The sequence below is a fragment of the Ranitomeya imitator genome, chromosome 10 (assembly GCF_032444005.1).
Source record: "Ranitomeya imitator isolate aRanImi1 chromosome 10, aRanImi1.pri, whole genome shotgun sequence".
Taxonomy (NCBI): Eukaryota; Metazoa; Chordata; class Amphibia; order Anura; family Dendrobatidae; genus Ranitomeya; species Ranitomeya imitator.
The window spans coordinates 121,244,525-121,267,542 of NC_091291.1; the positions used below are offsets into that span (position 1 = coordinate 121,244,525).

The window sequence follows — 23,018 nt, forward strand, 5'->3', positions numbered from 1 at the left end:
ATTAGCTGTCCTGCCGGTCTCTGGAGCAAGGCATAAAGGATCGTTGCTCCCTCAGTGTTCCGGCTACCGGGATCCTGCGCCTCAGAAGGAGGCAACCTGTGTAGGGCAGAACTCCTCTGATATCCACTCCTTTGCTACGACTTCTTCACCCTCTCTACAATACAGTTCTCTTTTAGGGTCTCTTTCTAGAAGCTGCCGCACTTAGGGCAGGCACAGCTCTGCATCCTTTTGTCTCGACATCTGACAGGATCCCACCCCTGACAAGGACCAACTAACTGAGCGAAGCTCAGCCAGCAACTAACTAACTTCCTCTCCAGGCAACCAGTTTTACCTATGTGTGAAGAGTGCCCTAATAAATAGGAGCAGAGCTCCCCCTGGTGGCCTGGAGTGCGAAATGTGTTGCATGTTTGTGATACCTGGATTCAGTTGTCCTTCTTTGCCTCCAAACGTAACATCACTCCCCCCTAGAGGAGAATGATATTACTGCAACGACCAGGACCCTGGGGAGCTGCAGATATAAAATGGACGCATCTCATAGTATCACATTCACATATGAAATCCACTGTTGTATGAACAAGTGGAGAATTTTACTCATCTGAATGTATCCAGTATGTTTTTATTTTTATTAATTTTTTTCAGCCACAACCCAAACCACATAATTACTAATATGTTTAATTATGTATACAAATTAAGACATGCAGCTATATTGTGTAATAGCATTTACAAAAAAATGGTCGTTGAAGATTTAGTATTACTTAGGTTTACGTGCAAGAATAAAATAGTGAGCATCGTAGTTAGAAATATCCATCTGTGACTTATCAATCCGTGGAGCATACGCGGCTTTTTCTATCTGGTAGCCGGCTTCTTTGAATGCCATCTCCAGATCTTCTTTGTTTGTGGTCATTGAACCAAAACACGTTTTACCAACATAATAAAAAGTAGCATTCAACACACTTGAAATTAAAAGGTGACCTCCTGGTTTTATCAAGTCTTTGAAATTTTTTAGAACTTCACAGTACGACTTTATGTCTTCACACGGGACTTCAAGGCAGAGACAAGACAGGAGACAATCCACCGGTGGCACAACGATAGGGTCATAAGGGTTCCTTTTCAGAGCGTCACATTTCAGGACTTCTTTCACCTTACTGCGGAGTTTTTCTGCCTTTTTCTCATAATCTTCCCTTCAAGCAGAAAAAAATAGTGTTACATAGTGTAACTTGTATGTTATAGAAGCGATATGAGACACCAGATCAAAATATGAGATTAAGTGGGTTTATCTTATGTAGTCAATGTCCATCCATACGTTCTAATAGGACATTACAAAGTAAGTGCCCGAATTGTAACTAACCCCCCTCTGACTCAAGTAGCGTTACTTGAAGCTTGTGGGCCCCAATGAGAAATCTCCTACCTGGCCCACAAATATCAAAAGTCTTGGATTGCTATTCTCTTGATAAACAACAACCGTGTTCGAAACGCGTCGCTTGCTGATCATCCTGTCCTTAATTTTTTAATATTTGATGGAATAAAGACAAGTTCTGATATTTTACCAGAAACTGGTACTCCCTTCCTGCCCTGTTCATTTGATCCCAGACAGACTGGATGATGTGAGATCAGGGCTCTGTGGGGCTGGATCATCACGCCCAGGACTCCTTATTCTTCTTTATGCTAAAGATCGTTCTTAATAACATTGGCTGGATATTCAGGGTCATTTTCCTGCTGCAGAATAAATTTGGAACTAATCCATCGCCTCCTTGATGATATTTCATGATGGATAAGTATCTCCCTGTAGTTCTCGGCTTTGAGGACACCAAGCAATGGGCAACATTGATGACCGTAGACACAATGATTGACCAGTGAAACTTAGTGCAGCAGATGAAAGTCACATCACGTTACTTCCCTTGGAAATTGGAAGATGTCCAGCAGTGCCATCAGCTCAGAACTAAAATGGAGTAGGAAAAATGTGGGTTAACTGCAATGCTGATGAATAGTAGAAGGATCCAGGAGACCAAAGAATATTAATGCGGTTTATTTGTCAATGCGTTTCAAAATCAACAGGGAAAAACCACACATATATGGTTGCAATTTGCTATATGTGTGGTTTGTCCTGATGAAGAAGTCAGATGATTTTCAAATGCGTTGTCAAATAAACCGCATTAATATTGTTTGATCTCCTGAATCCTTCTACTAGTCCTCAGCTATGCAGTTAACCCACATTTTTCCTGCTCCATTTGATATCTATATCCCTGGTAGGCTTGCTGCAGCTGACATTTCATGCTTCTACAGTGGTTGTGTCTTACACAACTCCATCAGGTGACCACCTATGTGCACCCTTAATCTCGCCAATCCATGGATAATACCCTATTGGACTTTTCATTGTATCTCCAGCTTTTTTCTATTTAATCAGCTCAGAACTGGCAGAAACCAGTGGGACCCACCTGCCTTCATCTACTATTCAAAGAAATCCGTCCAGGAGTGTCTTTATGAAAGAATTTTGGCCAAAGCTCATACCTTCTACGTTGGAAATCAGGCCAAGTGACTCAACTATGCAAGAAAATACAGGAACCGAAGTGCAGAAAAATGACAACAGGTGTTCTGGACTAAAAATATGAAATATTTGGCTGTAACAGGAGGCAGAAAATTTCACTGAAGAGCTGGAGTGCGACACAATAATGAGGTTCTGCAGGAGCAGGGAAGCATGGTGGAAGGAATCTGGAGAGAAGTACGGCAACACTCACTGGTCCAGTGTGGTGCAACAATCTTTATTCAAGCCTTTAAAACGCCATCACGTAGACGGCCCGAGACCCGTTGAAGCGCTGACGTAAGCGCGAAACGGCCGTCGTCACATCCTGCTCACCTCCTCCCTTGTTCCACTGTCCCGGGCCGTCTACGTGATGGCGTTTTAAAGGCTTGAATAAAGATTGTTGCACCACACTGGACCGGTGAGTGTTGCCGTACTTCTCTCCAGATTTCTTGTTGGATCATACCTTCTTTCCGTACGAGCACCTCTACTGGGATGTCAGGCTCATGCCTGGAGGCATTGTTGTCAGCACACTGATCTCACAGCAGCTGTGCGGTCAAACTTTCTTCTTTGTTTGTTTTGGAAGCATGGTGGAAGGTCCTGCAAGATTGGGGCTGCATTTCAGTTTCAGAAGTTGGGGCTTTGTTCAGGATTATTGGTGTCTTTAATGCTGATAAATACAGGCAGATACTTATCCATCATAGACTATCATCATGAAGACCTCAGGTCCCAAATTTATTCTGCAGCCGAAGAAAGACCCCAAACATCCAGCCAATGTTATTAAGAACTGTATAGATGGTAAAGAAGAACAAAGAGTCCTGGAAGTGATGATTCGCCCCACAAAGCCCTGGTCTCATCATCATCCAGTCGGTCTGGGAATAGATGAAGAGACAGAAGGATTTGCACAAGCCTCATACACAGAAGATCTGAGGTCAGTTCTCCAAGATGTTTGGAACAACTTCCCTGCCGATTTCCTTCAAAAACTTGCGAAAGTACCTAAAAGATCATACTCCCTAACACTAGGGCTCCCTGCTCATCATTTGCAATTTTCTTTAGGTCACTTTTAGTTTTTTATCTTGTGATGCTTCTACCCATTCTTTTTTGCACCAAATTCATCAAAATTTCCCACGTGTCTTATAAATTCTGTACGAAGTCAAAACTCATCTTTAATTTTGCCTTTATTTGGCATCTTTTTAGCTAAAAAAAAATCACATGTTTTATAAAACTCCACAAAAAAATGATGCAAAATTTTCTTAGGGACATAAAATCACTCCAAGGGGACAACTGGAGTACAAATGCATAAAAAAAAGTGACTTTTTCGAAAATTTACAAGTGATGAATTAAGCGAAAATATCTGTAAAGGTTAAAGCATGCCCATGATGAACTAAAAATAATAAAATAACACTGATCAACATATAAAGCAGGTGAAAAGGAAAAGATCAATATGGTGCAAATAATAAAAACGTATGAAGCTAGACAAAAAAAAAGTGCAAAAGCAATAATAAATCGGCCCCTTAATTAACACGGGGAATTTTGGGATACCGGGATGTGTCTCAGGAAAAATGGTGGTTCCAACAGCAGGAACTCAAAGCTAATAATGTTCACAGAACAAATGTTTGTTTTTTTTTACATCACCTGCATGCTTAAATGATAATTTCAGCTTTTAAAAACAGACTCTCTGTCTTGTCAGTGGCTAAAGTTATTTTTCTGTCTCTTGCTCGTGCCTTCACGCTGCAGCTCGGGGTGATCAGGTTGGCTGCCGATTATTAGCACGAGCCCTGCACAAACCTCAGTGTGTACTGAAGTGATACATTGTGCCAGACATTCTATTTGTGAACATTATTTCTTGCATATAAAATCGTTGTAAACTTACTTGTTTCCTTCCAGGTCACATACATACTTGATGATGTGAGTCCAATCAAAAGCATCCGGATCCTTTTTCAACCATTTTTGGAATTCGACACGATTTTGCTCAAGAAAATCGGAGACGATGATTTCATCGAACACTTCGCAAGCGGAAAGAAGTTGATAAATGGTGGGTCCAGTGCCAAAATCAAGAAGAGTGTCCCCTCTTACTCCACCTTATATAATTACACAACAAATAAAATATTAGAAATAACAAGCCAATCCTAACTAAGGCTTCTTTTACACGTACTGTTGTTTTGCGGCCCGTTTTTGCAGCCCCAAATTGATTTCCTTGGGGGAAGGCAAAAACGGGTCGCAATAACTTCACGGTGGGCCGTATTTACGGCCATTAAAAAAGATCGATGCCTGCTCGATCTTTTTCACGGCTTACAGACACGGCCCCTCATTGAAAATCAATAGGGCCGCAAAAACAGCGGAAGCTTGTTTTTGCGGTGCACCGTGACTTCCAGTTTTGTGGAGTGCCATTTCTTTTCCAATACTATTTCCATAGTATTGGAAACCCGAAAAACGTCGATCCGCAAGTTTTTTTACGGTCCGTTATTGCGGCAGACCGTGAAAATTGCGGCAATACAGCCCGCAAAAAAGGCCCGCAATAACGGGCCGCAAAAAAACCCCGGTAAGTGTAAAAGAAGTCTAAGGGTTAGTGGGTTCCTATAGGAAAACATGATTTTTGGAAACCAAGTCGTGACACGCCATTTTTAAAGATCAACTGCTTTCATTTCTGTGTCTCAGATGAAAGATTTTACCTTTATACCTTTAGTTCTTTTTTTTTATTTACCTATCACAGGAACAAGTCAACAGAAAAAGGTTTTCTGAGTGCACCATGGCAGAACTACCTGAGCTGAACCCTATTGAATACGGTTAGGAGAGTCCGGATGTTGGCCGCCCTCCAAGTTGCATAACTTTAGTGCACTGAGATTGTAGCTTCATGCACAAACCTCCCTCCAGCCATAAATCAAAGCGTCTTATAGCAATTGGGGACCGGCGCCGTATTGATGCCTACGGCTTTCATCCGAGTGTTCCAACAAGCCCAAACGTGCATCATATTTGGGCATCCGTGTAATATTGCCCATGTAACGCACAACTGGAACTATGTGGATATGCGTAAGAATACTGCAAAATCCTAAGTCTTCTTCGAAGGGAATGCGTTCATCATAATATGATGTATTGTTTAAATCGGGTTTTTATTCTATAAGTATTTTTTAAGTTTGCGATAATGTTTTTTGGAAATCTTGCAATTTTCATAATTGTCATTAAGCCTAAAGCTATTTCCTGTTCTGTACAGAAGACTTTTCAGCAGTCTCATTGCCATCACAGGCAAGATTACAATGAAAGGGAACACCTCTATATACAGCAGATAAGGTGATATCACAGCTCACCTCCTCCTCCTGTACAATGGCTGATAACACCTCTATATACAGTAGACAACACAGGATCCACCATTCACAATAGGTGATGTCACAGCTCACCTCCTCCTCCTGTACAATGACTGATAACACCTCTATATACAGTAGATAACACAGGATCCACCATTCACAATAGGTGATTTCACAGCTCACCTCCTCCTCCTGTATAATGACTGATAACACCTCTATATACAGTAGATAACACAGGATCCATCATTCACAATAGGTGATGTCACAGCTCACCTCCTCCTCCTGTACAATGACTGATAACACCTCTATATACAGTATAACACAGGATCCACCATTCACAATAGGTGATGTCACAGCTCACCTCCTCCCCCTCCTGTACAATGACTGATAACACCTCTATATACAGTAGACAACACAGGACCCATCATTCACAATAGGTGATGTCACAGCTCACCACCTCCTCCTGTACAATGACTGATAACCCCTCTATATACAGTAGATAACACAGGATCCTCCATTCACAATAGGTGATGTCACAGCTCACCTCCTCCTGTACAATGACTGATAACACCTCTATATACAGCAGATAACACAGGATCCTCCGTTCACAATAGGTGATGTCACAGCTCACCTCCTCCTGTACAATGACTGATAACACCTCTATATACAGTAGATAACACAGAATCCACCATTCACAATAGGTAATGTCACAGCTCACCTCCTCCTCCTGTACAATGACTGATAATAACACCTCTATATACAGTAGATAACACAGGATCCGACAATCACAATAGGTGATGTCACAGCTCACCTCCTCCCCCTCCTGCACAATGTCTGATAACACCTCTATATACAGTAGACAACACAGGATGCACCATTCACAATAGGTGATGTCACAGCTCACCTCCTCCTCCTGTACCATGACTGATAGCACCTCTATATACAGTAGATAACACAGGATCCACCATTCACAATAGGTGATGTCACAGCTCACCTCCTCCTCCTGTACAATGACTGATAGCACCTCTATATACAGTAGATAGCACAGGATCCACCATTCACAATAGGTGACGTCACAACTCACCTCCTCCTCCTCCATAGAATAATGAACACAAATGAAATATTTACTTACCATTAGTGAAAGTTTCATGTAGATTTCTTAATATAAAATCCGTCCATTCTCCATAAAGCATTCCTTCCTTAGGCTCGTAGTACGTCTGTAAGTAATCTTTGGGGTTAAAGTGATCAATGTAGGTTTGCTGGGAGGTGTAATTGTTGGCCATGATGTTCTGTCCTTAGATCCTCTGCTTTAGAACTGATAGTAAAAAAACGATATATGGCAATCAAAGACCATTTCCATCAGAGCCGCCTATAAACGTGTCCCATAGGGTTCTACACATTCACTTTTTTACCATTTCTTTTGATGATGTGGACCTTTGTAAGGCTATGTGCGCACAGTTTTTTTAGGAGACAAAAAAACACAAGTTTTTCAAGCAGAGACTGCTTCAAGTAAGTCTCCTTTTTTATGAAGTCTTTGGAGAAGTTTTATTATTGCTGAAATAGTTTTGAAGCCTTTTGGAGGATATTTTTTCCTCTTTTCCACCTTTTGATTGGACAGTCCCTAGTTTGGAGAAGTTTCCTTCGGGACCCACTTCAGAGAGGTGAAAGGAGCTTTTTTTTTTTTCCTCCAGGAGGTTTTCAAATCCTTTTCAGGAAAAAAAAACAACTAAAAAACATATCATCATATGAATCGGACAGTGGATTTTGCATAAAAAAATATTAAAAGAGTTTTCCCAGAATTTTGTAAGAAATTAGTTTGGAGGATTTTGAAGAGGATCTATAAAAAAAATTCTAAAAAAAAACTATATGTGAACGTAGCCTTAGGTCTACAATGAGACTTTTTTACTGAATTTTATTAATCAGAGTGGAAAGTTTTTGATGACTTTTGAGCTTTTGACAAGGATTTCGAGAGTTTTCACACACTTTCTGCTCAAACCCCCTAAGACTAAGTTTCCACGTTGAGTGTTTTGGCGAGTTTTTGATGTTGCAGATTCTATGCACCGTTTATTTACTCATTAAGTAAAATAGGTTACTTGAATTTTTTTAAAATAAGCAGCGTAAAAACTCACCAGAAACTCATCGTGGGAACGTAGCCTAAAATGATATATTCACAGCAAGTTTTTTTTTCATCTGGTAATATGCCATGAATTTTCAAGTTGAATTGCTCCTTCTTTGGGAAGCTTTTTGGAGAAGTTTTTCTTCTTGAATTGTTTTACAGAGTTTTTTTTTTTGCAGCCTTTGGGTATGTGCAAATGGAATCCTTTTGCAATTTTTTTCTTACAGCAAACTAAGCAGGATCTCCAAGTTTCTGAGCAGTTTCTGAGTTTCTGCTCATTTACCCTCAGTAGTTAAGTGCACACAGATTCCTTTTGAGAGGAAACTCTTAAAATCCTGAACCCTTTGCAGTAATAATATCCCCTATCCTCAACCCCTTTCAGTAATAATGTCCAACATCCTGGGCCCCTTCCAGTAATAATGTTGCCCATCCTGAGCCCTGTCCAGTATTAATGTCCCCATCCTGTGCCCTTTACACTGATAGTGTCCCCAATCCTCTGCCCTTTCCAGTAATAATGTCCCCCATCCTGGACCCCTTCCAGTAATAATGTCCCCTATCCTGGACCCCTTCCAGTAATAATGTCCCCTATCCTGGACCCTTTCCAGTAAAAATGTCTTCCATCCTGAGCCCATTCCAGTATTAATGTCCCCATCCTGTGCCCTTTACACTGATAGTGTCCCCAATCCTCTGCCCTTTCCAGTAATAATGTCCCCCATCCTGGACCCCTTCCAGTAATAATGTCCCCTATCCTGGACCCCTTCCAGTAAAAATGTCTTCCATCCTGAGCCCATTCCAGTAATAATATTCCCATCCTGAGCCCTTTCCTATAATAATGTCCCCTATCCCGAACCCTTTGCAGTAATAATGTCCCCTATCCTCAACCCCTTTCAGTAATAATTTCCTAGGCCCCTTCCTTTATTAATGTCCTTCATCCTGGCGTAATGTTCCCATACTCTCTCCTTCCAGTAATGTATGTCCCCCATCCTGGACACCTTCCAGTAATAATGTCCCCTATCCTGGACCCCTTCCAGTAATAATGTCCTCTATCCTGGACCCTTTCTAGTAAAAATGTCTTCCATCCTGAGCCCTTTCCAGTAATAATGTTCCCATCCTGAGCCCCTTCCGATAACAATGTCCCCTATCCTGAACCCTTTGCAGCAATAATGTCCCCTATCCTCAACCCCTTTCAGTAATAATTTCCTAGGCCCCTTCCTTTATTAATGTCCCCCATCCTGGCGTAATGTTCCCATACTCTCTCCTTGCAGTAATGTATGTCCCCCTTCCTGAACCCCTTCCGGTAGTAATTCCCCCCCATCCTGCTGAAGGCAAAATATAAAAATGATTCCTTTTAGAACTTTCGCACATCGCTTTGATTTTTTTTTCATGGGTGTGATGAGTTGGGCTCTATGCGATCTGTATGATCAACCTATAGTTGTTGGATTATTTCTATGTCGTAAATACTGTGACAAATGTCAAAAATTACCTGTACGTCGTCCCTACGGGGTATTCTAAAGCCAGTGACCAAATGTAGATTTTTTTTTTTTGCAAAACTCTGACCAAAGAAGATTGAGTTGACATAACCGATTAGGAAGCAAACTGGATCATGATAAGAAAAAAAGTTTGACGACATTTCGACACATACAATAGTCTCAGATGTTAAGGTTCCTAACTTCATTCCATCCTTTTTTTTCCTGCTTTATCTTGGCATTTCTCCTCTTTTTTCTAATTAGTTGGTACATTAAAATCAAATCATAAAAAGGTAAAAAGTGTCAGAGTCTCTTACCTCTGCTCCTCGGCTTTCTCCGATGTGGGTAGGTTTAATTGTAAATTTTCTCAAGTTTTTCTTTGCCTTTTATAATTTGGTGACTCAAATATGTGATGGGTTCCGTGAGCAAAAAATTTCTCTTGAAAAGTATGTTATTGATTCCTTGTTTACAGCTCTCATGATTTTTTAAGAAAAAATGCACAGTTTTACGTCTATACATGCGACATTAGAATCTTGTTCCAGTGCCAACATTTTGCATATTTCATAAATGTATCCAAACTTAGACAATGAATTATGACTGTCATTTCAGAAAAGAATTTTTATTCGATCACGCAACTTACAGAATGTTCCGTGATCAGTCTAATATTGTAGTCGGAGTTGTAATTTGAAGCTTCGGGGCCTTATTGCAAAAGGTTCCATTTATAATACTTTTATTTTTCTTATGTGGCAGAGAAAGGCCTTCCGGTACCTTTTGTTTCCATCACTTTATCTTCACACCTGTAGCAGAGCCCAGCAATGTAGCAGAGTTGAGTATGTTAGAGGACTCACACCATAGCAGAGCCCAGCAATGTAGCAGAGTTGAGTATGTTAGAGGACTCACCATAGCAGAGCCCAGCAATGTAGCAGTGTTGAGTATGTTAGAGGACTCACCATAGCAGAGCCCAGCAATGTAGCAGAGTTGAGTATGTTAGAGGACTCACCATAGCAGAACACAGCAATGTAGCAGAGTTGAGTATGTTAGAGGACTCACCATAGCAGAACCCAGCAATGTAGCAGAGTAGAGTATGTTAGAGGACTCACACCATAGCAGAGCCCAGCAATGTAGCAGAGTAGAGTATGTTAGAGAACTCACCATAGCAGAGCCCAGCAATGTAGCAGAGTTGAGTATGTTAGAGGACTCACCATAGCAGAGCCCAGCAATGTAGCAGAGTTGAGTATGTTAGAGGACTCACCATAGCAGAGCCCAGCGATATAGGAAAGTTGAGTTGGTAGGAGATCCAATGTAGCGATGTAGCAGAGCTCAGTAATGTAGATGTATTGAGCAGTTCAGGTGATTTACTGTTACAATGGAGCAGAGACCAGCATTGTAGCAGAATAGATTAGGTTACATGACTCACTGTAGATGCACTAGAGAAATTTGAAACAATCGCCTTTTATGACAAGAGTTTTTAGTGCGTAGTAGAGCAAACATTTGCTGTCACGGGCAGGATGATGGCTCAGTCGTTAGTACTGCAGCCTTGCAGCGCTGGGGTACTGGGTTCACATCTACCAAGGACAACATCTGCAAGGAGTTTGTATGTTCTCCCCGTGTTTGCGTGGGTTTCCTCCAACACTCCAAAGGCTTACAGATAGGGAACTTAGACCGTGAGACCCAATGGGACAGTGCCAAGAATGTTTTTAAAGCGCTGTGGAATTAATGGCGCTAATATAAATGAGTAAAATAAATAAAAATAAATAAAATGACCTGATGATGACATGTTGCATAGCCAGACACCCACGTTTGGCGTTCTTTGGGATTTTTAACAATGGCCTCCAGTTCACTAATATTCTTGGGTTGTCAAAACAGTGGTCCAAAAAATTTAAGAGAAGAAATGGATGCTTTAAAAAAACATGGAAAAGGTAAATGATACAAAAAGATACAAATACATTGATGGTTCCTGGAGATACTGATGGAAGCAAAAGTCACAAGTTCAAAGTTACAGGAACACTGACTACAAAACCTAAACGTAGCAGAGGAAGGAAGCTGTCACCGGCTGTATCCCGAGGGTGTCATGTCCCCCTGGAAGACCTAGAGTTAGACGGTCATGTCGGGTAATGAATCGCAGGTCTTCTTTACAGATGGTGTGATTCGTGTCCCATGTTAAATGGATTTAGTTTCCTCTGCTGCTAAAGAGGTTAACGACCCTTTCTATGCTGGTCAGAAACATGCAGCTCTATTTCAGCTGCTTCTGATCTGGTCATTACCTCTTCCTATAAAAACTGGTCAGACCTTCTTGTCCATGCCGGTGAAAGATTTGTCTTCCTGTGCTGTGTGCTAAAGCTAAGTGGTTGGAGTAGGGTTATTGTAGTGGTGTTCTGTGGTTTACTGTAGTACGTGTGTGTTTATCTCCTGGTCCCTGTTCCCACTTAGTTTATTCCTCCCTGTCTCTATCCTCCTCCCTATTGTTGGTTAGTGCTTTTCTACGATAGAGGTTTTCTGTTATCTTTGTTTTGTCTTTGTGTCGTGGTTACTTTACCTTTCTGTCCCATGCCTCATGGGGTGGGGGAGGGGACAGATCAGGGTTTAACAGAAGCATAGTAAAGTCGGAGACTCGGACCTCTCTACCTTCTGGAGTACTCATGCGACAGGGATAGTTAGGGTCCCAGCTCCAAGGACAGTTTGAGGCCCCTCTTCCTTACTGAAGACGATCACAGCGTGACACCTCGGCCCATTTACTATAATATTATTCTCCATCCTGGTATAATGTCTCCATTCTGGGCCCCTTCTTGGCATAATGTCTCTTTCCTGGGCTCCTTCCAGTTATAATGTCCCCCATCCGGGGTCCCTTCCACGTATAATATCACCCTGCTGGGCCCCTTCCCGGTAACATATCTCCCTTTCTTAGTAGAATGCCTCTATTCTGGGGTCCCTTCCAGTAATATACGTCCCTCATCCTGGCATAATGTCTCAATCCTCTACCCATTCTAGGAATAATGTCCCTGTTCTGTGGCTCCTCTCCAAGAAATGTTGGAAAAAAAACAATTCTACCCACCTTCCCCGGCTCCCGTGACATGTGCAATCCTTTTCCATAGTCGATGCAGAAACCGGCAGCTGACTTCAGCACGCAAGCGACGAGCAGCACGTGACATCACTGCCATGCACGGTCAGTGGCTTACACTCCGAGGTCAGCTGCCGGCCTCTGATTGGTTGGCAGAATGTATTGCAGCGCAGGGTCTATGCCGCAATAGATTTCTGCTGAATATACATACTCGGCCGCACATCCGGCTGACCTAGCTGCTGGCATCAGTGGGCGCCCCTCCAGCAGTGGCCAGTTGTACTCACATTCTCTTCAATTGTTACGTCCCTGCCTCTATGTGCAGTAGATAACACTGGATCCACCATTATCAGAATCAGAATTTCTTCCGTTTTTTTTTTGTTATCCAGACTACAACCTTGCATTTGCTTATATTCTCAATAATGACATTGCAGACTAGATATGTATTTTACGTAAAAGGATACATTAATGCTATCTTCTGCTGGTACAAAAAAAGTACACAAGCCCCCCGAGGCTAGGGCCCAGCATTATCTGCATCACTACATTGTGAAATAGTCTGGAGAGGCAATATATAGAAGAGTAGAGGAAATGTCTGGCACTACTCCACCCAACGGATACCAGCAGAAGTGGCTGCCGGATTAAAGAGCTCCTCTGCGGAGACCAGTAGACGTCAGAGGTCAGTGTCTAGTCAGGCTACTTTCACACATCAGGTTTTTTGTTTCAGGCAAAATGCGGCGAATGTTGGAAAAACTGGATCCGGCGCAGATTGTGAAAAACTGATGCGACGGATCCGTTTTTTTGACTAGCCTATCTAGATTATTGGATAAAAAAAAATTGGAGCATGCTCAGTTTAAAAAAACGGATCAGGCCGCCGGATCCGCCATTTTCGGCATCCAGCACATTCCGGCTCCCATAGGCTTCCATTCTAGCCTGGATCCGGCGCTTCAGGCTTTTTCGCCGGAGACAAAAAACGTTACAGTAGACATTTTTTCCAGGCGCCGGAATCGAGTGTACGCCGGATCCGGCATCAAACCGGAAGGAACGCTGGGCCATCTGGCGCTAATACAAGTCAATGGGGGAAAAAACGGATCCGGTTTTTATTTTTTCCGGTTCCGGTTTTTCTCCCGAGAGCTGGATTTAGCCTGAAACAAAAAACCTGATGTGTGAAAGCAGCCTTAGTAGTCGCTTATTAAGGATTTACCATAAATTACTATTATTATTACTATGTGTAAGGGTAACGATTGTCATAAGCTGCATGAAATGCAGAAATGTCCATTTTTCATCATTAGTTACAGAGATCAGAGATCTAATATTTTTAGTTAAAAAAAAAAAAAACATAAGAGAAAAGTTTTGGAAACTTGGACAAAAGGAATTGATTATTTTTCTCTTTGCTCTGAGCATTTGGGTATTTGTTACGTCTTTTTTCTTTATGTACCAACTTTATTCAGGGATGATATTAATTAAAACAATAAAACTTAAAAAACATAAAATTTGCAATTCTCCCTTCATTGGGGGCAGAGGTGTAAAAATTGGAGAAAGAGCTCTAGACAGAAGCGATATTTTCTGTGTTTCTACTTTATATTAAATATGTCATTATATCACCTGCTTGTCAGTATTACTTTACATTACCGTAATTACTCTTTTTCCTTATTTCCACTGATGAATTTGAAGAATATATGCAATAAAAACGCATTAGGGAAAACAATGGATAACATGCTAGGGAAAATTAGGGAAAGGTGTTGGATTATTTATATGTCAGTGGTGTGTGTGGGGGACGTGTTTTAGATATGATTGGCGTGAGCTGCATATGTACAAATGGTGTGTGCGGCGTGTGTCCAAAGTGAGCGGCTTCTGTGCAGCATGTTCCTATATATACATGCAGCATATGGATATGTGTATATATTTATATACTGTAGTGTGGCTGGTGTCCGATGAGCCCCGATGCAAAATTTGGACCTGGACCCTCGCCTTTGTATTGTTCAAATGTATGGACCTAAGTGCAGTTCCAAATCCTATGAATACATACATGTTTGCCACCGCCCCATCATTTTGTGCTAATGACCTCCATCCTTGGCTCCTTCCAGGTATATATGTCCTCCAACCTGGACTCTTCAAGGTATACAAGTCCCCCAACCTGGACTCTTCAATGTATATATGTCCCCCAACCTGGACCCTTCCAGGTATATACGTCCCCCAACCTGAAGCCTTCCAGGTATATATGTCCCCCTCCTGGTATATATGGTATATGTCCTCTTTCCTGGTATATATGTCCCCCATCCTGGTATATATGCCCCCATCCTGGTATACATGTCCCCCATCCAAGTATACATGTCCTCCTTCCTGGCATACATGTCCCCCATTCTGGTATACATGTCCTCCCTCCTGGTATACATGTCCCTCATTCAGGTATATATGTCCTCCTTCCTGGTATACATGTCCCCCATCCTGGTATACATGTCCCCCATCCAGGTATACATGTCCCCCATCCTGGTATACATGTCCTCCTTCCTGGTATACAGTATATGTCCCCCATCCTGATATACATGTCCTCCTTCCTGGTATACATGTCCCCCATCCAGGTATATACTGTATGTCCTCCTTCCTGGTATACATGTCCCCCATCCAGGTATATATGTCCCCTTCCAGGTATATACAGTATGTCCCCTCCCTGGTATATAGGTCCCTTTTCTGGAATATATGTCACCATTCAGTTATATATGTCCCCGATCTTGGCATATATGCTCCCCTTCCTGGTGTATATGTCCTCCTTCCTGATATATATGCCCCCCACCTTGGTATATACATCCCCCGTCCTGCTATATATGTCCCCCATCCTGGTATATATGTCCTCCATCTTGGTAAGTATATACCAGCGTGGGGGGACATATATCACCCATCCTGGTATATATGCCCCCATCCCAGTATATATATGTCCCCATCCTGGTATATATGTCCCCCATCCTGTTATATATGTGCCCCATCCTGGTCCCCTTCTTGGTATATCAGTCCCCTGTTCTGCCTCTACATAAAAGAAAAAACCCAAACAATAAGCATTGTTCTGCCCAGCATGCTGACATCAGCCTTTAATTAGTTGGCGGCGTGTATCGGGGTGCAGGGACCCAGTGGGTCTCTGCACTGCAGTACATTTCACTGAATGTGTCCTCGGACGTATATAGCTGGAATAGTCGCTGGTGTCTCTGGGCCCACTGCTGATTGTTATGTATGTGTATATATATCTATCCTCACGTAGCTCTGTTGCTATGGAAGGCACAAGGGTCCAGAGACACACGTCTTACCCAAGGATCCTTTGCAGTCAGTGTTCCCTGTGGATGATCCCGTGTCCATTACTTTATATTACAGAATAGCACAATATGTATTTTCGGAATCTGCCGACATATAAAGTGTGTAGTCCTATGGATGGAGAATAATGCACACATGTATAGACAGTAATTTGTTTACAGTAGAGTTCATTTTACATTCAGGCTTATTTCTAACGTATCTAACAGATAATCCGAGGACGGTCCCAAGGACAGATCATCATGGCCGCCACTTTTACTCCCCAGCATGCCTACACTGATGAATTTATCCCCAAAGATTACTTACAGACGTCCTATGCGGAAGGAGAAGGAATCCTTTTAGGAGAGTTTACAGATTTTGTATTACAAAATCTGCATGAAACGTTCACGACAAGTAAGTCTTTTTTTTTTACATGGTGACATAGGTTGAAGACAGACACAGGTCCATCAAGTTCAACCTTTTTCGATCAATGATATCTTATTTGGCAGTAGATTGATAACTCTCAATACCATTAGTTATAAGTTAAACATCCATCCTCTTACAAAGGGAACCTGTCATCTGATTCATGATGCTAACTGGTTGTATAATTGCAGACAGGTATATTTTTCTCTGGAACACTGACAATTCAGAGAAAATATACTTTAATATCTCTCTGGAGACCATAGCCAGAGATTAAACTAGTCCGGCTCTTCCTCTGTCCGGCTCTTCCCAGCGCTGTTAGAGATGATTGATAGGTCTGTCCCACAGTGAGAGTGGTGCTGGGAAGAACTGGTTGGGGGCAGAGCCGGACTAGTCTGACCTCCATCTATAGTTCCCAACATGATCTATAAAGTATATTTTCTCTATAACACAGAGTTTCAGAGAAAAATATACATGTTCGTCCAGGCTCTGATTCGTTCTTCCTGTGTTCTGGACCACATGAATCAGATGACAAATTCCCTTTCCAGATGAAATAGTATTTTTCATTACTACCTCTTGTGGTAGAGCATTCCACTACTCTACCTGTAAAGAACCCTTTCCTATATAAATGTTTAACTCCTCTTTTTTTCCACGTGTACGAAAGTCTACTGGTTCTTTGTAAAGTTCTTGTAAAGAATAAATCATTTGTCTAGTCTTTGTATTGACCACCATGGTCAATCGTTCATCCTGTCCAATTTATACAGTCTAGTAAAACGCTAATAAATTAAAAAAAAATTGTATTTGTTTCAACAACCCAAAAATGACACCCCAAGTAATTAATAAATTTACAACTTGGTACTCTGGTAAATTTCTTTTGCCGAAGCCACCTTATAGTGGTCACTAGGACACTTGCAGTAGAGAATATCCTTCTATAAAGGGATTGCTTCTCTTGACAAAATTACGGTAAATCGATATGATGTGTCCAATAGATGCGACAACCACTTCTAGAACCAGTGCCTGTCTCCTCGGACTCGCTGTCACATTTTGGGTCACCTCCATCTCCGACAGCCGATCAGAAACGCACCTACCCATTGGCAAACTTAATGGAGCCATGACATGGGCTTCAAGGAAGGAAGAGGTGGTGGTGCATGTGCAGCTCTCTCCTTTCTTTTCTTTTGGAGCTCTGAAGACTGGTCAGGAGTCGGAGTACTTACCTCTCCTTGACTTCCTCTAGGCATCCAGAGAAGTCTCACGGCAGAACTAGCCTCACCCATGAAGATGTTACAAATTGTTCCCACATGCTTCAGTGATTACCAAGTTTTTTTCAGCAGAGAAGCTGAGTGGCTTCCATTCCAAAGACTTGCCCAGTTGCCCAAGTGAATCACCACAAAGGTCTCTTCAGATCCACTGTCACACCTCCCGAAAATCAATTAGTAGGGTACCGCCTCTGGCAAGGAACTGTGGATCGGCTAGCCGCTGAAGATAGGCAAAGATATAGCTGCCCCTTTAAAACAGAATACATATTGAATAAAACTGGATCATACACCTGACCCCAAATTAAATAAGCCCCTAGACCAGTGTTCCCCAAGTCCGGTCCTCAAGAGCCACCAACAGGTCATGTTTTCAGGATTTCCTTAGTATTTCACAGGTGATGGACTTATTGCCTGTGCAGGTGATGCAATTATCACCTGTGCAATACTAAGGAAATACTGAAAACATGACCTGTTGGTGGCTCTTGAGGACCGGAGTTGGGGAACACTGCCCTAGACCAAACCCCTAAATTAATTTAGACCCCAGAAAAAAAAACAGGTGTTATGTCTGAATCCCCCTTTTGACCTATTTAGGATTTCAGCAGTAATTTGTCATTGCCAGTGATATTCCTTTTCTTCTAACCTGACATCTAAATGTTGCGTTATCTTGGAAGGTGGAGTAAAAGGGGACACGCTGCTGGATGTTGGCACTGGAGCTTCCATTTACCAACTTCTCTCGGCTTGTGAAGTGTTTGATAAAATAATCGTCTCGGATTTAAATGAGAAAAATCGTGCCGAATTCCAAAAATGGCTGAAGAAGGATCCCAATTGTTTTGATTGGACTCACATCATCAAATATGTATGTGACCTGGAAGGAAATAGGTATTGATTCCTTTTTTCAAGTTTACAAAAACTTTATACATTGAATTAAAGTGCGTGAGTGTCGGTGAGTTTTTGTGCAGGGCTGGCGCTAATACAGAGGAGGCAAACAGAGCAGTCGTAAAAAAAAAAATCACACAGCAGATAAGGTAAAGATAAAGAATAAAGAGGTTACCAAATAAAAAGGACCCAAGAGCAAGGGAGGAATACGCCACTAAAGGCATTACTTATCCGTTATGGATCCTGATGCATCATTTCAGCCCTAGAGAAATCAAAAAAGTGAAGTCAGGATTTGATCAAAAAAGTCATTATTCTGTAATAATAATAATAATAATAATTTTATTTCTATAGCGCCAACATATTCCGCAACACTTTACATTATAGAGGGGACTTCAATAGACAATAGATATTACAGCATAACAATAAACACGTAGATCAAAACAGATACCAAGAGGAATGAGGGCCCTGCTGCTCACAAGCTTACAATCCTTGAGGAAAAAGGGGGAGACACGAGAGGTGGATGGTAGCAATTGCTTTCATTGTTCGGACCAGCCATAGTGTAAGGAACGAGTGTTCATGTAAAGCTGCATGAACCAGTTAACTGCCTAAGTATGTAACAGTACAGACACAGAGGGCTATTAACTGCATAAAACATGTGAGAACACGATGCGAGGAACCTGTTATGGTAAAAATTTTTGAATGAGGCACACAGGGATAGTTAGGTTAATGCGTTGAGGCGGTAGGCCAGTCCGAACAAATAAGTTTTTAGGGCACTCTTAAAACTGTAGAGATTGGGGATTAATCCTATTAACCTGGGTAGTGCATTCCAAAGAATTGGCGCAGCAAGTGAAAAGTCTTGGAGACGGGAGTGGGAGGTTCTGATTATTGAGGATGCTAACCTCAGGTCATTAGCGGAGCGGAGGGCACGGGTAGGGTGGTAGACTGAGACCAGAGAGGAGATGTAGGGTGGTGCTGAGCCATGGAGTGCTTTGTGGATGAGGGTAGTAGTTTTGTACTGGATTCTGGAGTGGATGGGTAATCAGAGGTCAACGTCTCTTTTGCGTTCATTTTGCAACCACATGTCAGAAATTTCACTAGCAGCCGTAACTATAGTGTAGAATTACATGGCGGTCAATCAAATGAATGGTCATTTATGTAACACATGAGCTTCCCAAATGTGTTAGAATCGAAGTTACTCTAAGCCATTTATCAAATTTCCACATTCGCGTTCCAAGCTCGGATTACGATGATATGCCGATGAGGCTGTTGAGTTTGGATCCTCCATCATAGGCCCTTTCCTGGTACGGTATATATGTCCCTCTGCCTGGTATATATGTCTCCCAGACTAGACTCCTTTTTGGTAGATACGTCCACCATTCTGCCTCTGCATAACATAGAAATATATATACATTTTACTCACTTTCCTTTGATCCCACAATGTGGGGCATCATTTTCTGTAGCCGATTTAGAGGCCGGCTGCTGACATTGGCGTGCGTGCTATGGCGATGCATGACATCACTGCCAGGCAACGCCAATACCTGGCACGCCAACGTCAGCTGTCTGCCTCCCATTGGTCGGGGGAATGTATTGCAGTGTAGGGAGCTGGACAGTTCCTACACTGCAATACACTTCAGCTGGACGTACCGTATGTCCTTGGATGCACATCCAGCTGAAGTAGACACTACTGTTGCCAGCACCCCCTGCAACCATGATCATTGTGCCCCTGCTCACAGTCTTGGACTGTAAAGGTATGAAACTGGCCTAATAGAGTGGCTGTACACCCGGGCTCTCCAAGGGTGAACTTGAGCATAAAACTCGCCTCCATGACGTCCAAATCGTCTTGTAGGGCATATGTCATATTTTTTTCTAATATAAATTATGAGTTGAAAAGAATAGAAATAAGCAAATTAATTGTATTCTTTTTTTGCTTAAAGGGAGAATTATGAGAAAAAGGTAGAAAATCTACGTAGTAAAGTGAAAGAAATCCTGAAATGTGACGCTCTGAAAAGAAACCCTTTCGACCCAGTCGTTGTGCCGCTGGTCGATTGTCTTGTGTCTTGTCTCTGCCTTGAAGCCGCGTGTAAAGACATGACGTCATATTGTGAAGTACTGAAAAATTTTAAGGACTTGATAAAACCCGGGGGTCATGTAGTGATCATGGGCACACTGAATGCCACTTTTTATCATGTTGGTAAAAAGCAATTTAGCGCACTGACCGCAAAAAAGGAAACTCTGGAGACGGCTTTCAAAAAAGCCGGTTTAAAAATCGAAAAAGCGGTGTTTGCGCCACGTGTGGATAAATCGGCGATAAATGTTGCTGACTTTAAAGGTAAATATTTTATTCATGCCTGTAAACCTATTTAATATTATAATTCAAACTGTTTTGTAATATACTGTAATTTAAAAGTCCCTACCATTCGCTCACTACACTATCTAATTGCTTTATTTTTTACTATTTCCTCGTTGATGACGCTTCATTTGAGAATCACAGTGCATGCTGGGATAATCAAACTAGTCGTCATCAGGTGGCAGAGGTTGCACTCACTGGCACAGCCTATGATCCCACCCTGAAACAAAGCGTCATCAGTGACCTCCGTTTCAGGGACTGGGCTAGTCCCTACTCTACTTGGCATGCGTTGGTTTTCAATTCTGATATATGCTCTGTAGATTCTTGTTACTGTGCAAAATGCACAGTGAATTGGTGCTCACTTGCCAGCACTAATCAGAAGTAAGGAGCTGGCAAGGCAACGTTCTGTCAGTGGGTGTTGTAAGAAAAATATTCGGCTTGCAGAGACAAGCGCCATTCCCGTAAGTGACATCACTTGGGAGGGGTGGTGCTGGTCTCTGCACGCTGGGTATTCTTACAACACGTACTGACAGTGCGCTCTCTTGGTGGCTCAATACTTCTGATTAGAGCTAGCAAGCGAGCGCACTGTCACTTTGCATGTTGCAAGAAACTATGTAAAAACCTATCCCAACCCCTAAAACGCAGGTCAATGATGATGCTTCATTTCAGCGAGGGCATTCATTGGGATTTTCAAGCAAAGCGTCATCAAACAGGAAGTCGTAAAAAATAATATCAATATAAAGCAGTAAGATAGTACAGTGAGGGAACAGTAGGGACTGTTCAAATAAAACTATATTAGAAAAAAAGATTTTGGATCAAAATACATTTTAGTTCTGGAGCACGCCTTTAACTTGTAAGTTCCATCTGGAGGGTCATTTAGGAGAGGGATGTGGCGTAGTATGCGTGGAGCAAATGGGCATTTGTCTTTGACACAAAATTCTTAGCTGTGTGAAATTTCACTAAATCTGGATCTCTGGTTCAGTAAAACTTTGACCTGTACAGTATACATAACGATGGTACAATTGGACCCTGTGGAAGAGGATCACATCACTCTCTGATCCGAAGACATTGCGGTGTGCCATGTGCTGACGCACTCTTTTTTCCGAAGAGATAAGGACCTTGTCTTCTTTTAGAGGGGAGCTTTACTTTTTTAAGAAGGTTCTAAGGGGGAATTAATAATATCTAAAGGAGGCATGAAGAGGCATTATTTGTTTTAAGTGGACCCTTAGGATCCGTTATTATTGGTCAAAGAAGGGCAAAACTTGACTTGCTATTAACATTGTATAATGTTATTAACAATACTGTATAGTAACTAACATGTTGAAATTTTCTTTTTACAAATTGTATGTCAATCATTTTTCATGTTCTCTGTAACCTTGAACATGTTTGTTTCAGTACATTGCAAGATAAAAAATAAAATTAAAGAATTTTATAAAGTTCAGAGTGTTCCTTAAATTGAAAGGTAAAAAAAAGGGATATAGAGGCAAATTCTTCTCTGCGCCACTTGAAAAATTGGAAGTCCAAATAGGTAATCCAATGAAAAAGTGACTTTATTCAACGCGTTTTGGAGCACCAGGGCTCCTTCATCAGGATACACACAAAATGTGCATAGATACATCTTTGGCAGTTCTTAAATAATTCCGTAAATTGAAAGCCGCGCTATACTATATACAAAGCATGTCCTGCAAGAATATGGCTCCTATATTTTATGGAATCTTTCTGGAGTTCCCATAGCTACATATGTCAGTGTATACTGGGCAGTTGTGCCCAGTAGTGAGGAACGGTTTAATTTGTGGGACACCAGTCCAGAGGCCAGATCAATGGTACATGGTGGCTGGATGGGAGGCCAGATGATGTTGTTCGAGCCCTGGTTTATCAAAAACTGTTCCAGGGATGCCGAAAGGTAAGAAATGCATACAAGAACCTCCCGTCTAAGCACCAGGTACCAGTGACTTAGATGCTGAACCGGAATCTGGCGAATTGATCTGCTTATCTCTAGTGCCCAGCGTTGAACAGAGGAAACCTTTGGAGATTTCCAATGAATAAGTATAGCCTTTCTAACACAGAACATTAACCCCTTTACCCCCAAGGGTGGTTTGCACGTTAATGACCAGACCAATTTTTACAATTCTGACCACTGACCCTTTATGAGGTTATAACTCTGGAACGCTTCAACGGATCCCAGTGATTCTGACATTGTTTTCTTGTGACATATTGTACTTCATGACAGTGGTAAAATGTCTTTGATATTACCTGCGTTTATTTGTGAAAAAAATGGAAATTTGGCGAAAATTTTGAAAATTTTGCAATTTTCCAACTTTGAATTTTTATGCCCTTAAATCACAGAGATATGTCACACAAAATACTTAATAAGTAACATTTCCCACAT

The 23,018-nt window shown here is 41.8% G+C and overlaps 2 protein-coding genes across 6 annotated transcripts; one reads left to right on the forward strand and one right to left on the reverse strand.

Moving 5' to 3' along the window:
- Positions 1–596: 596 nt before the first annotated feature.
- On the reverse strand, positions 597–9,875 carry LOC138651599 (nicotinamide N-methyltransferase-like). 4 transcript variants are annotated; one of them, XM_069741908.1, is made up of 4 exons: positions 9,720–9,875; positions 6,953–7,135; positions 4,419–4,524; positions 597–1,181 (listed from the first exon to the last, which is right to left on the reverse strand). In XM_069741908.1, the coding sequence occupies exons 2-4, from the start codon at positions 7,101–7,103 to the stop codon at positions 752–754; spliced, it is 687 nt and encodes a 228-aa protein (XP_069598009.1). In that variant the 5' UTR covers positions 7,104–7,135; positions 9,720–9,875; the 3' UTR covers positions 597–751. The 4 variants fall into 4 exon arrangements, with proteins under 4 accessions (XP_069598009.1, XP_069598008.1, XP_069598007.1 ...); XM_069741907.1 differs by having other exon boundaries at positions 4,392–4,524; XM_069741906.1 differs by having other exon boundaries at positions 4,419–4,599.
- A 3,139-nt stretch (positions 9,876–13,014) lies between these two features.
- On the forward strand, positions 13,015–22,068 carry LOC138651826 (nicotinamide N-methyltransferase-like). 2 transcript variants are annotated; one of them, XM_069742354.1, is made up of 5 exons: positions 13,035–13,133; positions 14,542–14,669; positions 15,964–16,147; positions 18,078–18,285; positions 20,217–22,068. In XM_069742354.1, the coding sequence occupies exons 2-5, from the start codon at positions 14,604–14,606 to the stop codon at positions 20,644–20,646; spliced, it is 888 nt and encodes a 295-aa protein (XP_069598455.1). In that variant the 5' UTR covers positions 13,035–13,133; positions 14,542–14,603; the 3' UTR covers positions 20,647–22,068. The 2 variants fall into 2 exon arrangements, with proteins under 2 accessions (XP_069598456.1, XP_069598455.1); XM_069742355.1 differs by lacking the exon at positions 14,542–14,669 and having other exon boundaries at positions 13,015–13,133.
- Positions 22,069–23,018: the final 950 nt, after the last annotated feature.

Bases quoted from the DNA above. Each gene is read 5' to 3' on its own strand.
- LOC138651599 (XM_069741905.1), bottom strand. From the start codon at position 7,103: ATGGCCAACAATTACACCTCCCAGCAAACCTACATTGATCACTTTAAC. The intron at 4,600-6,952 runs GTAAGTAAATAT...TAATTATATAAG, and splicing joins ACATGAAACTTTCACTAATG to GTGGAGTAAGAGGGGACACT. The intron at 1,182-4,391 runs GTAAGTTTACAA...TTCTGCTTGAAG, and splicing joins TGTGACCTGGAAGGAAACAA to GGAAGATTATGAGAAAAAGG.
- LOC138651826 (XM_069742354.1), top strand. From the start codon at position 14,604: ATGTATATATGTCCCCCAACCTGGACCCTTCCAGGTATATACGTCCCC. The intron at 14,670-15,963 runs GTATATATGTCC...CGTATCTAACAG, and splicing joins CCCAACCTGAAGCCTTCCAG to ATAATCCGAGGACGGTCCCA. The intron at 18,286-20,216 runs GTATTGATTCCT...TTTTGCTTAAAG, and splicing joins TGTGACCTGGAAGGAAATAG to GGAGAATTATGAGAAAAAGG.